General features: G+C 33.8%; 1 protein-coding gene across 6 annotated transcripts in view; it reads right to left on the reverse strand.

Moving 5' to 3' along the window:
• LOC116340037 (exostosin-1) overlaps nt 1–17,994 on the reverse strand; it is a 110,499-nt gene that overhangs the window by 92,479 nt on the left and 26 nt on the right. The window contains exons 1-4 of one of the 6 annotated variants that reach the window (XM_031766189.1): nt 17,289–17,991; nt 14,939–15,540; nt 13,919–14,693; nt 575–727 (exon numbers count right to left, since the gene is read on the reverse strand). In XM_031766189.1, the coding sequence (XP_031622049.1) occupies nt 575–727; nt 13,919–14,693; nt 14,939–15,314 (1,304 nt within the window). In that variant the 5' untranslated portion in view covers nt 15,315–15,540; nt 17,289–17,991. The other 5 variants (XM_031766186.1, XM_031766187.1, XM_031766190.1 and 2 more) reach the window with 5 other exon arrangements.

The raw sequence follows: 17,994 nt of genomic DNA on the forward strand, positions 1-17,994 counted from the left end.
TAAAATTATCCTATAAAAAAATAATATGTTTACTAATTTTCTATGATGAAAATGAAGAAGTGCAGTTAAAATATGAAAATTATCGAATTCTCTCTCTCTCTCTCTCTCTCTCTCTCTCTCTCTTAAATATGTCGAAAAGAGCAAACTGAGAAAAGATGCATGCATGTCTATCAAATGTGTAGACATTTTACTACATCTAAATAGATTTGTGTTCGAAATCGATTGAAGCTGCATCAATAGTCGGTTATGCAATAGCACAAATGGAAAATGATTATTATTATTATTTTCTCATCATGTACACTGTTTTGCATGATTTTGCATCTTAAAATGGAAGCAATCTACATTGATGTGTAATATTCAATATCAATTTACCGAAATGTTTTACATTTTAAGAGGTTGGAATTTACAAAGTGGATGTTATATCATTCAAATATGAAACTCAGAATGCAAATAAACAATATGAATGAAAAACATTCCATGCGGCCAAAAAACCGAGTTACCTTTAGTATGATGTGAATATTTGAAATGTAATCCAATTAGGAAATGAATCAAATTAACAATTAATCAAACTTACCGATCATATTCTCTGTTATCCTCATCGCATCGGGCATCTTGTAGTTCGCGCCAACTTTTTCCATGACGACACGTTGTTACCAGTATTAAATCGCGAGCATTGTGCAGATGAAACAATGAATTTCGTGTCTCGGAGCCGATTCCGTGCACGTAACTGCATTTAGGAACATTCACAACGCACAAAATCCCGAAGATAATGTAAAGAAGAAATGAGAAGAAGATGAAAAAAAACACCAGAAAAAAAGTTTTGAGTAAATTATACTAATCAAATTTGTTAAGAAAAAAATGCTATCAAATAATTTTTTTAATTTTTTTTCCAAACCGGTTAGGGTTTCCTTTATATCGGTCGAATGAGAAAGGATAACGATTGCTTTTTCGACCGAAGTATATATACACTCACACGCTCAAGCTCATTCACTCTCTTTTTTCGCTTCATGTAGCAACTTCGATAACGAAATGGGAACGAACAAAATAAATAACAATAGCTGCAGATAATTTTCAGACAGCCATGACAGGTAAGCATTGAATTTCACATAAAAGGCGATGAAGTAAATGCATATTCGACTTCATTTCGCTTTGCCTTCATTCACTTGGTCTCTGTCTCTGTATTTTCGCTTTGGGCTGTTTTCGTATGTATGAATAATGGCTGCATGAATGGAGCTTAATAGCTAACTCAGACTGATAACAGTGAATCATTTAGCAGCGAGTTCGAATTTATCTTGTTGCATTGCATAAATCCACACACTCGCACTCTCACTCTTATTATGTCATTCGATATAAAAAAAGGAACCTCATGTACACAATACACATACACAGACACACTGCACACACATATAATTATATTGGTCACAACGAACAGAGAGATTATTCAGAAGGAATATTGCAATAAAACAATTCGATTGGGATTCATTGAACATTTCATTTCTAGTTTGCAACGCCATGAATGCGTATTGCATTATAGCTAAGGCATATAAGAAGCAATGATAAACGAAAGCTTTCATTGTGTCCAATCACACAGTATAAGACTGTGTCGAATGATAGCATTCAGCAAATGCAACTACCATTTTACAAAAGTAGATTAAAATGCTTGAATGTGAAATTGTGCCATTTCGATTATATCACACACATTGAATGAAACGATATATAAACGACCCCCTCTTGACCCGCTATTAATGTGTGGTGTAGGTGTTTGTGATTGTGACTTTCACTTATTCTCACTCTCTTGTATTTTCGAGGGTTGTTCGTATATATCTGAGTTAATTTTCTGTTTTTATTTGCTTGTAACAGTTCGGTTTCGTTTTCGCACACTTTTTATTGTTAGCACTGTGCATCTGTACACATAAAGAATAACCCATTATTACCTCTTAACTCGGTCACATTCAATTTTCCATACTCAATGAAATCACACTGTTCCTTTGTCTCACACAAATGCTAAGCGCACAAAAAAATTTGTTTTCTCTACATAAATTTAGCAGTTGTGACACAGCACATGATTCTATCTTTCTTTCGCTCTCTCTGCTTCTCAATCAGTTCAAATTATCCTCAAAAATGCATCAAAATGAACGATTTTCCACATTACACGAAACAGATGGCATCATATTAAACATTAACATGAAATTCGTTGATCCCGGATGATCGCATTCGATTCCGAATTGATTTCATATTTTACGTGACTTTTGGAACAAAATAGTTTCACTCACACGCGCTTGCACAACAAAAAGTAATTATTACCAAATCATCGAAGCTGAATGATTTTCGAAGCTTCGAAAGCTTTTACATTAACTTTGCGTTTTTCATCAATCTGAAATTTTCATAATGAGAAGTTGTTCAGTCGTAATATTTTTCATCGTTAAAAAGTTGAAACGACATCAGCGAAATGCTTTCAATTGAAATGAATGCCATTTTTTTTGTTTCTCAACCAAAATTCAAGGAAATTAAGATGGGAAAAATAAACCGAATACGAATTCTGTTTGCCGAATGATAGAGATCATATAATAGGCGAAACATGCATTCATGCGAACCGATTGAGTATTCATTATGAAGGAAAAAGATTCAATTCAGAATAGTTTTCCATTGTCCGAAATATCGTTCGCGCCGCACATACATATATACACACTTTCTCTTTTCGTCATTGTTTTCGCTCCTTTCCTGTTGCTCAGTTGATGTGCTCATTTTTTTTTGTGGGCGTACATACGTCAGCTGGAGCACATCGAACAAGAACTTAAATGCTGTAATGATAAACTTAAACATCTGGTGGCGTGTAAATGCGACACTATTCATCTGTTGAAACATCACGAATATTGGGTGTGTGTGTGTTAATTTCGTGGTGGCAAAGCATCAAGCAATATTGAATGCGACGAAGCGAGAATTTGAATGCCAAAAATAAAATGAAATACCAAGTTTCGAAAATTCGAATGTCGTGCACGATAATGCATTCACATTCACTGTGGCAAAATTGAAATTGTGAACGCAAACACGCACACACAACAAAAAGGGTGTAAATGGAGCGAACGAGAGCGAGAGAGAGAAAGAGAGGGAGTAAGCGACTAAATGCGTGGCACACAAAATTTTAACAACATCTTTCAAAATTGGAATTTTTTCGTGGTTGATTTTCCAATATCGAATTGATCTGTGAACGATGATGTTAGATGGAAATCCGAATTCATTTCATTTTGTGATTTAGTTCAGTTGATAAATTGCATCAAACCACCAAAGCATTTGAAAATGGAATTAATGTAAACGCCCTCCGAAACTTTTGTGCACTTCCGTATGCGTTTGTCGCATGCAAAGCGAAAACTGAATTCGTTTTGTTGTTTGCTCTTCGAAATGAGAAGAATAGAGATAGATAGAGAGAGAACGGGTTGAGAGAGATATAGTGACAAAATCAAAGTAGTTTCCGATGTTTCATCATGACATTATTGTGTTGTTGGTTTTTACTGTTGCTGATGTTTCTTTTTTCTCTATGAAGCTATTCTGTGCTCATAAAGGAGGAGAAAATCTCGACACCATCGCTCAAAACAGTGAAGCGGTTATTTTTTTTTTTACTTTGTTTCGAAAATGTTCTCTGAATAAATGTGCGTGGATAAAACTTCATTATTTCCATGTAAAGTTTTGTTCAACGTAATGTGGCAAGTGCCATTGCATTCTCTTTTAAAAAGTAAAAGTTTAAGTGCGACGAAACCACGCGATTAAAGGAAAACAAGGAAATTCAATTCATTGGTACCAACCACAAATTTGTTGCACGTCCTTTATTATCATTATTTTTCTGTCTCTCTCTATGTAACTTTAAATTTATCTATTGCATTTTTTTTATATGTCCATTTGGTTTTTGTGTTTAACCACATCTGAATTCTGAATCATTCACTTCACTTTCCATATTGTCCATACTATTTACTATCTCGGCCTTTCAGTCTCTATATGTATGCCAAATAGGTAGTAACTCAATTAAGTTGATTTTATTTATATTTTTTGTTTGGTTCAGTTACTGTATTTGTTCACTGTGTTCTTCTTTTTTGCACCATCCATTATCGTACACTCAACCAAATAAATGCAAGCACAAGGAAACGTGAAGTGTTCGAACGTTCAATTCAAATATTGCTCAATGTCACAAATGATTTTGGATAGAAAAAATGCATTTAAAAGCCAAACTATTTTCAAGTCGAAACCATACATCAGTTTTAAATGGTATACCAATAGCGATATTGGATTATAAAAGTGGCATTCGTTCTTCTAACGATTAACGATTTTGTTTGTTGTTGGCGACTTTGTTTTAGCGATCATTATCGGTGAGGCTGAAATTGAGCGAGTAATTTTGTTATAAAAACAAAATCATTTCCTCATCAATAAACCGTTCCATCCTCGTTCATTTATGTCAAACTCATTGTTCGCTCTCAATAAGTCACGTTACCTCATTTTCTACTGTTATTTTTCTTACTTTTCTAACTACCCTTATCTTTCACTGTATTTCAAGAGAACAAATGATATGAACACACGAAAAAAAATGCACTTTCTTCTATTTCAACCTTCGTTTGTGTCGGTTGGCAATGGTTTTGTGGTTTTTCGTTTTAAATAAATATTTGGTCCAACATAAATAGATTTTTCCCAACATTTTCTTTCACAAATAATTCACAGAGTTTTTCAGTCAGTAAACATTTAAAACATTGTGAGTTTTCCAGCGACAATGGAATGAGATGGCGCTGTGGAAGAAAAAGTGTGTAACATCACCACATTTTGAACTAGATATTTTGAACATTTTCAAGACACAGCCGCATCGAAAAAATATATTGAGTGGAAAAAAAAACTTGTGGATGGTGCTTTTTCAAAACGAAACAATTTGGCTATTAAAACAGTTCGTGGAACTTAACACTGGTGCGGAAGCGAACAATATACAGACAAATATACCGAAACAAAGCAAAACTCACGACGAAACTCAAAGTTGAAAATTGAAAATGGAGTTTTTAGACTTTTTTCATTGTATTGCTTCAACAACAAAAAAACTTCCGAAATTGTTGAAAGAAAAAAAAACATCAATAACAAAAAATTAGTTTTAATTATTGTTGAACAAGACTAGATTAAAAGCAATATTTAGATCACTCTAACACACTCTTTATTGTACTCGAAGTCATTATTAGAATTAAAGCAGCTTCCGTACAAAATACAGAAATTCAATTTGAATAATGATCGATTTAAATTACTCGATATGATTGTGATCATGATGATGAATATTATAATTAAATCGCTTATCCAGAAATTTGGTTCTGAATGTGTAAAATTCAATTTAAGATCATGGGATGAGATCAAAAATTCCTTTAATTGTGCTTAAAATTGATTGATTCTATTCAGATCGTCTTACGTGTTGTTGTTATTATTAGTATTATTAATGTCAGTAGCTTTGGTTGGTTGCCTGGATTGGTCCGAGCATAGATTATTACAAATTACAGTGACATGTACATTGCAAATAAAGCCGAGTTGGGTTCACTTTGAAGACAACTAGCTTACGTAATCGAAACGATACAAGTCAAGTGTGTGCACTACATGCGTGTTTGTTTTCTCATCACATTACACATATCAAACGAAATAATCTACATTCAACAGCAAACAGAGGGAGACAAACGACCGTCTAGGATGACATTCACCCTTAATTGCGTAATGTATGTTTGCTTATATTTTCTTCGTTCAGACATAATGATATAGTCGGAGAGTTTAAATCATTTTTTTGCAAAACCAACCTTATACAGCTTTGAACTATGGAAACGGTTGTTTTTTCTTTAACCATGAGAAACCTTCTCTTTGTATTTCATTAAAAGTTCGCATTGTGTAATAAATATTGACAGGACCAGGGTGGACGTATTAGCATTCCGATGCGAAAAGAAGAAAATGTTATGCTTCACTTTTTATATAAATTCAATTTTCAATTGAAAAAACGAACACGCTATTTAACCAAATGATTCATTAAATTTGAAAAGGGAAACCTTGTAAAATGAAACTAAATGCATACTTTTTATTTCATTGTTGCATTGCTATAGTATGCTATAGCAGAGGCTTAAATACGTACAAAATGTTTTAGCACGTATTTCGTTCATTCGCATAAGTTCTAATCAGAGGTCGCAACGGGCTGGAAAAATCGGCCCCAGGCCCGACTGAATTTCGTGTGTCCTTGCCCGAGTCCGAACTTTTTTCGGGTCGGGATCGGTCGGTTGCGACCTCTGGTTTTAATAGAACCGAAATATCAAATGCACCACAAATAGATCATAGAACATCATCTAATGATCGAAGTGTCGTAAATGTTTTCAAAATGTGTGGAAAAAAATATGGAAGTATAATTAAAATTGTCGAAAAATCGATAGAAAACTTCTTTTTTAATTAGGATGTCGCCGCACTTTCAACACCGTTATTTGATACCCTGGTTCGGACCAAACAATAGCACCTGAGAGAAGTTAGAGTTTGGTCCACTCCGATTAGTATTGGGGTTGTATTGCTTTTCGCTTTTTTTATCGTGATGCTTTTTTTGTGATTGTGTATCGGTAGAGCAACCATCAAAAATGCCGTTTGTCATGTGATCCATAATTGAAATATTACAGATTCAATTTGTGAAGTTTAATTTATAAAAGCCCCAGGACATAATTAAATTGATTGGGGATGCTAATTCTTTTCATTTAATTAATGGAGAGAAAAAAAAGGAAAGAGACATAGAGCGGAGAGAAAGGTGAGCATATGAGTGACAAAAAATATACGAGCGTTCATGCACGCATTTAAATGTGTTCAACACACACCAATACTAATTGTGACACTTTTATCGTGTGACAAAGCACATAAAAAAATAGCGGTTTGTGTGAGACAACAATTCAAACGCAATTTCGGGTCTTTTTTTTCGTTTGGCTTATTTGGTTGATGAAAATTTCATATTTTAATGATTTTCACTGTACATACAACTTTTGAATTAAATGGTATATGTGAATCGTTGTGGTGAAAAAATAGCTCATATTTTGTTCCAAATAATACTACGACATGACAATTTTTTTTCGTGTAGATTTATTGGTGTGATTTCCACGAAAAAAATGTGTATGTTCAATTCAAATAATTGGGACGGTGTGATTCTTAACATGAATCAAATTGATGACTTGCGGAAAATGACAAATCAGTAATGAACTTTTATTATTTCGTCAATGATTCTATAATGATTTTATGGCTTTAAAATTATTTGAAAGCAGTACAAACAGCACTTGACGAGATGCATTGAATGAATGCACATATACACAGAAACACGCTTTGCGTTTGAATGCTGGTGCTGCGGCACCATCGAGAGTGCTCGACATTTTAACACATCACTTTTTGTCAATTTTATAGTTGTCGAATCTCTGGTTGTGCTGTACATTTTTTTCCCAGTGATGTTTGTTTGCTCCTCATCTTGGTTCGGGCATGCTTTCATGGTAGTTTTTTTTTTGTTGTTGTTGTCAATTCCATTATAGCGGAAGAGTGATGGAAACAAAAAAAGAAGATCGAAAGAGAGAGAGAGAGAGAGAGAGAGTAGAAAAAATCCATCAGAAAACGCCCATATTTTAGTCTAACAACTCAAATCGTCGAGATAAAAATACTGAAACATAGATAAAAACTCAAAGCTTCAGTGTAATGTGATATTCTCTCTCTCTACGAATTTTTTTTAAGTACATATTCGCTGTTGTTTATTGTATGGTTTTTTTTTTGTGATGTTGCGACCCTATGTATGATATGGTTTATAGTGCCATCGCCATAGTAGTGTTGAGTCAACTCGCAGATTCAATTTTCGGCGGGGATTTTTACAGTTTATAAAATGCACGGCACTTTTTAATGTGGATAGTTCAAATGTTTAGATAACTAACGTTTCTATTTATTTTTTTCGTTATCTTTGTGAAAATACGAACTGTTAGTTTAACTATTGCGCCAAATGTCAACAAAACTTGTCCATGTTTAAAATTACTTTGACCAATTGGGTTAGAGTATGATTCTATTATACCTTGCAACGAAAATATCTACACTTTGATGCTCTTTATGCTCCTCTGTGATTGTCGGCGAACTTTTTTCACATTTAGTTTTTCATTTTCATGGTCATTGCATTTCCATTTTGTAAATATCTGTACAACTGAACCATAAAGCATACGGAAAACGAAAATTAAAATGTCGATCTTTATGATTCTATACGATTATTTTTTTCTCATTTTGTTGTTGTCACAAACAAAATGAAGAGAAATGTGTACGCTGTACAGTGTAGAATGAATTTTAAAAAAAATGGAAAGAAGTATAGAGGGAGAAGAATTGCATGGTCATGTCACATTGAATTGATTGTTTACGTTTTCACTTTGGCTTTATGCGTGTGTGTGTGTGTGTGTGTGTGTGCCACGCTATAAACGTTTTTTTCCCTCGGTTAAAACCGGTGATAAAAGAGATCGAGCTGAAATTTCAGCGGAAAATTTATGTAAACAAAACTAATTTAAACAATGTTTATAGCTCTTGGCCAAGTAAAGCGACCGTTTAAATCGAATCATTTACCATTTTCTGCATGGGAATTTTAATGTTGCGTAAATTGATGCTCAATTGTTGTGAGCAACTGATTTGGAGCTACATCTCTTTCATTGTGAATATTGTGTGTGTACAGCAGCAACAACGAAAATAGCATTATATTTCGCAGAAAAACGAATGACGGGTCCACGCCAGACACACAAAAAATAAATTCAACACAAAAATATCACAATACTATTTGCGTTGTTGTTAAACATGAACGAAAATAGATAGTACACTATTTACACCTTTTAATAAATTCAATACGATTTTTTTTTGTTCGCAAATAAAGAAGGAAAAAATTCACAACGACAAAAAAAATGGGTGAGGTCGATTTTAAGCCGGAATCCGTACAGGATTTTTTTCTTGGCAACCTTTTCAAAATATGTTTCTCTCTTTCTCACCCTTTTCAATCGAACGCATTGTTATATTCAAATCAAAGGATCATTGTTCGCGTTTATTGTTCAAATAAATAGATTGAACTTTGTCAACTTTGTCTTCCTTCCCCATCCGTTTCGTCAAAATATGGGCACTTTTTTTCAATAAATATGGGCAACATAAAATTTAACAACAAACATTTCTATCCCATTTTTTTTACAAAGAAATATTGAAATCGCTTGAGATATTCGAAATATTTGTACTTCCGTTGATTTAATTTGATTTGTTGTGTTGGTTCACATTCGACACAAACACACACACACACACACACACACGCGCTTGCACGCATTGCGTGTCTGGACAATTTCCTCCATTTTCCATTTTCCATTCTCCCTCAAACAATACAATCGAAGTCATAACATATTTATAAATTGATTCGATATTCACGTCTGAAGTTGGAAAAATACTCGGAATTGCACGAGAATTTCAGTTCGTTATTTATTTCTTTGTATTGACTTCGAATTTCTTAGTCGTTGTTGCTAAATTGTTTTGAAGAAAAAAAAAACACGAAACGAAACGAAATGTGGTACAATTATATTGCTTTGAGCACATTAAACATTTGCACAAGAGTGCCAGTATCGAGTGAAACAGTTAACAATTCAATGAAAACGTCCTCTGGCAGACAAATGAACTTGAAACTTGCGTTTCCTTTGTTCTCTGTTGTTTCATTATAAATTAAAAGAAATTCTCGTCAAATTAAGTAAATGGAGAGCACAACAAACTAATTTAGACATTTTAAATGAAGTTCGGTCAATAAGACCGTGCTTTTAATTTTGATTTATCCAAGAATAGAAAAAATCAAACAAAAGCAAAAGCAACAAAGTTAGTTTCAAGTTTTAAAATGTTAATGAAATGAAAAAAAAAAACGTTGACTGAATAGGAAGAGGCTGAGAAAGTGAAAGACAGCACGAATGATAAAATATGCATAAAGTCACAATTTTATTTGCATTTAATTGAAGTACATCTAAGGTTGCATATTTCATTTATTCCTTTCTGCTAATCATTATCATTGATTGATTTCAAAAACCATTCTTATTTAAGCTGCATAATTTTCCATTCTTTGCATCAATTTGTTCCATTTGAATGGGCTTAATGAGTCAAAATGTACACTCTACATCCACAATTATTATCTCTGCAGAGAATGTGAGACGATCGAATCTTGGAAATGCAAGAAAGTTATGCGCTTTTGAAAAACTATTGATTGCATTAAAAATTTTATTGGTCGTTTGATGACGATCGAATACCAAACGTTAACATCAATTTTATGTGCATTTGTGTTGTTTCGGTATATGAATGTCCCCTGAAGCCATTCTCAATTTTCCAATTTTTCTCGATTGCAAACACCAATCGTTTTTGTGCCAAAAATTTTGCAAGAAGAATTTTAACAACAGTTGCATCAAGTAGCAACATAGCCAAAACTTTTCAGTTTCTTTTCACATATTCCGGACGAAAAAAACAAAAACAACAACAATAACCAAAATTCATGTTTTGACCATTTCACACTTTGTACTAGAGCAATTTTATTTTTATTGTGGCAGCTGCATTTCAGTCGCTAAGCGATCCACACAGATTCTCATCGTCAACATAACCATTCACAAATGGAACAAAAAGCTTCTTATTCGATATTGGAATGGATCCATAGACCAACAAGCTCACACATAATGTACAAATAGGGTGAAGCTTATATCCCTTTCGATATCTACCATTCTTCCTCTCGCTCTCCCTCTCACACACAAACAATTTTTTCCATCTCTTTTTTCACATCGACTTGAGTTCTACGTATGTTTTACTCTGTCTTCCACACCCCCAAAAAAAAAATTCCTATGGCACCAAAATATGGCAGCAAAATCTTCCAATGGCGATTCGAAAAATGGCAGTGCCATGACCTGTGCTCGTTTGTTTCGGTTTGGGAAAATATCGAAAACATTTTAACACAACGCGAAATTTGTTTCTTGTTATTTGTTTATTTAGTTTTGGAAAATGAAAAGATCTGATTTTTTCGGTCTTTCGATGTGCACCGTTGATGACAGCATCATGTTGACGATTGGCATGTTTTGAGTGTTTGGAAAAAGTTTACTAATGAGTTTTTATGATGATTGATCCGAAGAAAAAAAAATTCTCTTAACTTCCAATCTTTTCCTTTTTTTGTGCATTTCTTTCTCACTTTGTCGAATGGCGCGTGTGAGCTCTTCAGTTTTATCCCACTGTTTTTCGCTTTATGTCCATTTTATTCAGTTTTCCGTCGATAGAGTACGATAGTTTGGTCTCGATGCAATCGAAATAAAATTGTTAACAAACTCTCGACAGACATGCAATAATAATCGAACGAAAAGGAAGAAAAAACCCGATGGAACATTTTATGTTTGATTTCGACGTAATATTTTTCATTTTTATTTTGATCCAACTCATTGTTAATCCAAATTGAAGACGAAACTTTTGCAAAACAACCTGCGCATTACACATAGACCATACAAACTTTTTCGACATAGTCGAGCGTCTATTAAAAATTTGCTCCAATTTTATAATTGCTGGCAAGCAACCGTTGACTTGGATTTTGGGTTGAAAAGAAATGAAAAGAAGAACAACAAAAAAAGTGGAACGCAACAAAAAAAGGAGCGAAAGAGAAGTATTTGAAAGAATTCCATGAGTTTTTTATTGAAAACGGAAGCTAGCAATATAAAAACAATGTGTGTGTGCATGTGGATGTGTTAAAGAAATCGGTTTTTGTGATTCATTTTGAATAAATGAAGTGACTTGGTTAATTCGGTTTGCTGGCAGCATACAATATAAAATCATTCATTGCAAATGAATTGCAAACAAAATAAAAAAAAGCGTACATGCCGATAATATCAGCTCTGAATGTGCTATCATTTTCGAGCATATGTCACAAATGATAATGAATAGCTTGTACATTTCATATTGGAATACAATCTGAATGAATTTTGTAAGCGAGCACGAGATCACATCGCTCTCTCTCTATACCTCTCTCTCACTCGGTGTGTGTCGTGCCCACACGCATACAATCTATGCATATGTTTTACATACAAATATACATGCCCCATAATTTCCAATGTGCAAAACATTGTGCACAAATACATTCACTAACAAACCAAAATGCACTTTAATGCATATATACTTTTGTTTGGTATATTATACGATTATTGAGCAACTAACGGGACGCATTCATATTAACTTTTATTATAAACGTTAACACAAACAGAAAATACACACACTGATGTGAACGACAGAGACTTGCATATCGAAGCGAAACCACATTACGTATATTTGCAAAACCAAAAGACTGTACAGCGTACACACACATATGTGGGCTCATTATCGGCACAACGTATGCTCAATGCATACTGCAATAGCGTCATTTAAAGACGAAACAATGAAATCTATTGAAACAAAAATTTGTGGAGCGTCGCAGTTTCTTTTGCAATGCAAAAAAAAATTGGTTCTTTGTTAGTCCAACATTGAGCCCCTAAACGACGCATCTAAGAATAAAAAGAGAATTTTTAATGAGCAGAAACGACGCAACGCAGAAGATGAAACCAAAATGAACGAAGTAGCAAATCGTTTCGATGGCAAAATAGCTTCAATTTTGTCGCAAATGTGTTTTTCATATAGATTTGTTATTGTAATTTTTACAAAAAATCTCTATGAATAAAAAAAACAACAACAACGGACTATTTGCAACAAAATAAGAGCTATTTTCCGTTGACACGGTTCATATGGTATAATTTTGAATTGAAAATAAGCAAGAGTGAAAAATGTATACATTGAATGAATAATAAATAGCACATCTCAAAGATTTAGAAAACAAAAAAAATCGAATAAATATGCTAATCGCTAATACATAGCTATTCCATATGACAAATGGGCCTATCAATGAGTACATGTGATGGGTATGACTCTCTATCAATAATTATACATGAGCAATGAGAAATTATGCACTTCATCGTGCTTAAAATATTAACACACACACATTAAAATTATTGTGTTATGTGATTTTCAATTTGAATAAATTTCGCTCGACTTTTTTTGCCGTTTAATAAATTGGAAATGGCAATTATTTGAAGAGGTAGAAACCAAGTCATATTTATTCTGTTCATTTTATTCATCCGATGGAAGTGAATGTGGAGACTGGGGATAAAATGTGAGAATTGTATTGTCGATTATCGATTCGAAATATGATACGTATGTGTGTTATTCGGTGTATAATAATGATGATGTTTTTGCAATCGATTCAATACTAAACAAAAACTGGAAATCAAATCGAAGTATCAATAAAAGGAGTCGCAATTCATTTTAGCATTTCCAAAATTATTCATATTGATTCAGTTATGAATATGAGCTATTAAATTTTAATGTGGATAAATGGAACTCAATAGTCGATGGCTGAGCATTTTTTTTTTTCGTCTACGAAACATGTTTGTGTTCTTTTTAAAGAACGCAAAAATATCTATTGATTTATTCTTTTTGTTAATGTTTATATACCGAAAAAAGTCCTTGAGACGGAATTGTGGGCGTTTGAAGTTGAACTTTGAAGAGCTTCTTTAAAATTGAATCAAACGTATAATTAGTAATTTTTTTTATCAATTTTTAATTGAAAGACGAAGAATTAAATTTGATTCAAGTATAAAATCTCGCTCTCTCTCCAGATGATTGTTCGGAGTAGCTTAGTGTATAATTCAAAAGGACAGTGTTTGAGTGTGTGCGTGCCACAAAATAAAAAGACAGACCACACGCATACAAGACAGAAGAGAAGGTGGCCAGCGAAGCAAATAAAAAAAGATGAAAAGACAGAAATATAGAGAGACCGACACGAACTTCTATCAAATAATGTGACTATTATACATCGGCTACTTACCGTTTTCCTTTAAATGCCAACAGGTACTTTTTGTTTGTTGGAAAATTGTTGCTGACAGCGAAGCCCGTGTTGCCGGCACGCAACGGATGCTGCTTATGAAATAATGGAATACTGATATCGAAACCAGGTCGAATTTGTCGTACGCTCATGCTGGCTTTGGCCAATATGGCTTCGCCCGTATCAAAACCGAGGCTATTTTCCGCATAATCAGGCCATGTACCCGAATACAAATTGAAAATGACATGATTTCGACCGTTATTCCAATAGGGTAAACGTTGTAAACGTGATGGCACATTTCGTACATAATCCTCACTAAGCGAATCACGATCAAGCGTATCGATTCCAAGCACAAATAAACATGCACGCTCCGGATCGGCCGTATAATATCGACTTTCGGTAATCGCTGACAAAATTTTCCGATAATTTAAACTAATCGGTGGTGTATTGCCTAGTGGATTGATCGTATCCGGTGGATAAACATAAACTAAAAGTTGTTGATTTACATCGCTGCATTTTGTGTAATCGAAGCATGTTTCCATGCGGCATGGTTTGGTGCGTCGACGATGTTGTTGGTGTTGTTGTTCATCAAATGTTTTGGCCAAACCATCAACATTGTTTCCGGCATCAGCCGCATTTGCAATGGCTGGCAATTCAACGACTGGCACTTGTACTTTTGGCTCATCATTTGTTTTCGGTGGTAATGGTTGTGCTGGCGGTGGTACATTTTGGTTATTTGATATTGGTTGCAAGGCCACATCCACCTCTTCCTTTTCAACTGCAAAACAATTAATTTGCACACAAATAAATATGGGACACAATTGTATATGGCATCGATTCTATATCTATTTTTCTATCTAACTATATTTGAATCTATTAGACATCGGTCTAGTGTGGGCAATTGGATTGGCTCCAAATTGACTACACATACCGACCTATCTGTACTTATTTTTTTTTTAAGTTTCGATTGCATGCGAACCAATATGTAGCATGGCACAAATTGTATTATCGATTTTGGCATACCTTTTAATTTGGCATTTGTTTGCACAGTTGCGGATGATAATTGAGATCCTTGACGAAATGCATCGTCATTACTGTTCATATGACTGTGGTGTGTATTTGCTGTTCCTTTGCTTTTTTCATATTTGTTGGAATTGGTGTTGAAATCATCATCATTCATGCCATTGCATTCAATTGTGGATAGAAATGATGGAAGATTCGGCGGCACGACGATATTTTCATAGCGACGTATGTTAATATTACTTTTGATGCCGCCACTGCCGCTGCCATTTGGTGAAAATGTAATGCGTGACCTTTTAAGACGATAGCCACCAAAATAACAGTATGCAAGAAATGCACACGATATAAATACTAAAATATAACGCTTTTTCGCTTGCATGTTAACACATTCTCCTCGTGCACATTTTTGATTAATGGATTTGTGTGGTGATTTTAACAGTTTTTCCAGATATTATACGAACATTCACTTGCTCTCTCGCATTCAGATACGACTGCTGCTGGCCGCTTTTAATCTCTTCTTTTGTTATAATAACTTATTCGCTTCAATTTGTTATTCACTGTGGCATTTATTCGTGTATGATTGATACTGAACTTTGCTTTCAGGTCTAAATGTTCATTAGAAATTTAAGACGATTTTAAGTAATTTGTGATAGTTTTGAATTATTACACCTGTGAACGTGTTCTTCACACACACAAAAAACCACGTTGATTTATAATTGTTGGCATTTCTTTTGCAAACATTCGTATGTCGAGTGTTTAAACAACTCGATCTTGTTCATTAGCTATAGATCTTGGTTTTACGACATTTCTCGGTTATTAAACACGAATCGGTATGCTATTCGGAAAATGTAAATTTGTGAGAAAAATGAAGAAATTGAAAATTCATCTGTTCGACTTCTAACATACAACAACATTTTCATCGTATGAGATGTTTTTTTTGTCTAACATACTATGCAGGTAGAATTTTTTTTGGGGTTCTTTTTATTTATGCGAACATACATAATGAATAAATAATTCTTTTTGTTATGTGGTTTGAACAAAAGACGCCGGAATATGCATTGCATTTTCAATGGTTTTGTTTTGTGTTGGTTGTATTCACTCTAATTTATCCGGCTGGACACTTGAGAAAAAGTTTCACTCTTGGTATGCATACATATTCAACAGAATATATACCGTGTCACTGTGTTCTCTGTTTTCATTAGAAACTTCAAATGAAACCAACAACAATAACAATGCCATTGAACAAATGAACATTGAATCAAATCAAAATTGAATACATTCAACTGTAATCTGTGCGGTTTTTGTTCTACTTCTTCCAACTTTCTCACTAATTTACACGTCCCCCCCTCGATTGCTTACCGCATTTTAGTTTTGCTCTCATTTAAATGGTATGAAACAGATGGGCCAAACCGAATGGCACAAATAACGTTCTATTCCTTGTTTTCGATATAATTTGTATCGATCATCTGTACAATCATTAATTGCTTAAGTACTTTCTGTTGTTGCAATTTTTGTTTGCATGGAGTTTGTATTAGTTTGTTTTGTATCAATTATCAAAGAGAACTTTGCTATTTCAGCAAAATACAGTGTCGATTCGTGATGTTGGAATGCAGTTGTTAAGTAAATGTTTTTGAATTGTGTTTACGTTCTTTTTTCATTTCAATTTTCCCACGCACACTCCGGGAGGTAATAATTAAACAGTTATGATAGCAAGAATATTTGTATAGTGACGAATGTGGCAATATATCGGAAAGTTAGATAGAGATTTAATGCCAGAAGTAAAACTCAAAAATACAGCACATCTGTTTCGGATGTGTGCGGGTATGTGTTCTTTTTATAAAATGCAAAATGAACGAGTAGAATGAAGAAGAAAAAGAACCAAACTGAACTTCGACACTTCGATTGCGTGTGCATTCACAGTGTCACATTATCACTAACAATTTGAATATTATCAACGGTGACACCTCGTAAATCTTTTTCTCACACTTTCAATTCGGTTAACATTTGGCATTTGTTTGCTACGAAGCCGATTCGACAGTCAAATTGGAAATGTTGAACGCGCGCGAAATCTTGATTATCAATCGTTTTTGTTTGAATTGTGTTATTTGATTGTTTTTCAATTTTCTCTTTAGAGTATTGACCTTTTCTCGATGAAACAAATAAAAAAAAACCCGAATAAATCACATAACACCGGATATTAGTTTAGTTGTTTGTTTGTTGTGCTATAGCTTGAATTTGACAGGAGTGTAGAATGTTCACAATTGAAATGCCAACTATTTACCACTCTAATTACAAATGTAATGGTATGAATTCAACGTCGTGAGTTCTCCTGTCAAGTGCGTGCATTTTTTACTTCATTTGCCCTTGGCTCAATTTTCAAAGATTCGTTCGACCGTTTCGTTTTTTTTGGTAATTGTTTTATTTATTTTTCTATCGTTGCCGAACCGACCGAAAATCTAATATGCAATTAAATAATTATTGTACATCGGCAAATGCCGAACGGCCACACAAAATTGATTCTTTTGACCGAAATGATTATAACACAAATATAGTACACATTTTAAATTCCATTATCACTTTTCACAATCAATCTGTTCGGAATTTGGCCGCACAATTTTCATTTTATTTTTATAAAATTGCAAAAACTGTTTTCAATTTAATCACAACACAGTAAACAACACACGTACACATTCTATTTAAAACGCACACACTTCATTTGTGAAGTAAATAACTTAATTTTATTTTATTATTGATGAATTTGTTATTGTTTAGTTATGATTGTTTATCGTTTATTCACTTGCACTGGAATTGGGTACGGTGTGTTTGTTTGTCATTTTTGGTGTATTTTTTGTGTGTTTGGATTAAATCGAAACATTCGATGGCAATAGTTTTGTGATAAACTCCTCCGATGGCAGTAATGGTCTGGTGATGTCTAAAAGGCAATTGGTACGTGAACACACAAAACATTGGAGAGAAATGTCTTGGTTTTCCTTTCAATGTTATTTCTAATTTACACTATGTGTATATTGTCTAGGGTTTTTGGTGCGCAAACGCCAAAC

The sequence above is a fragment of the Contarinia nasturtii genome, unplaced genomic scaffold (genome assembly GCF_009176525.2).
Source record: "Contarinia nasturtii isolate CC-2019 unplaced genomic scaffold, AAFC_CNas_1.1 Cnas_scaffold_630, whole genome shotgun sequence".
NCBI classification, from domain to species: Eukaryota; Metazoa; Arthropoda; class Insecta; order Diptera; family Cecidomyiidae; genus Contarinia; species Contarinia nasturtii.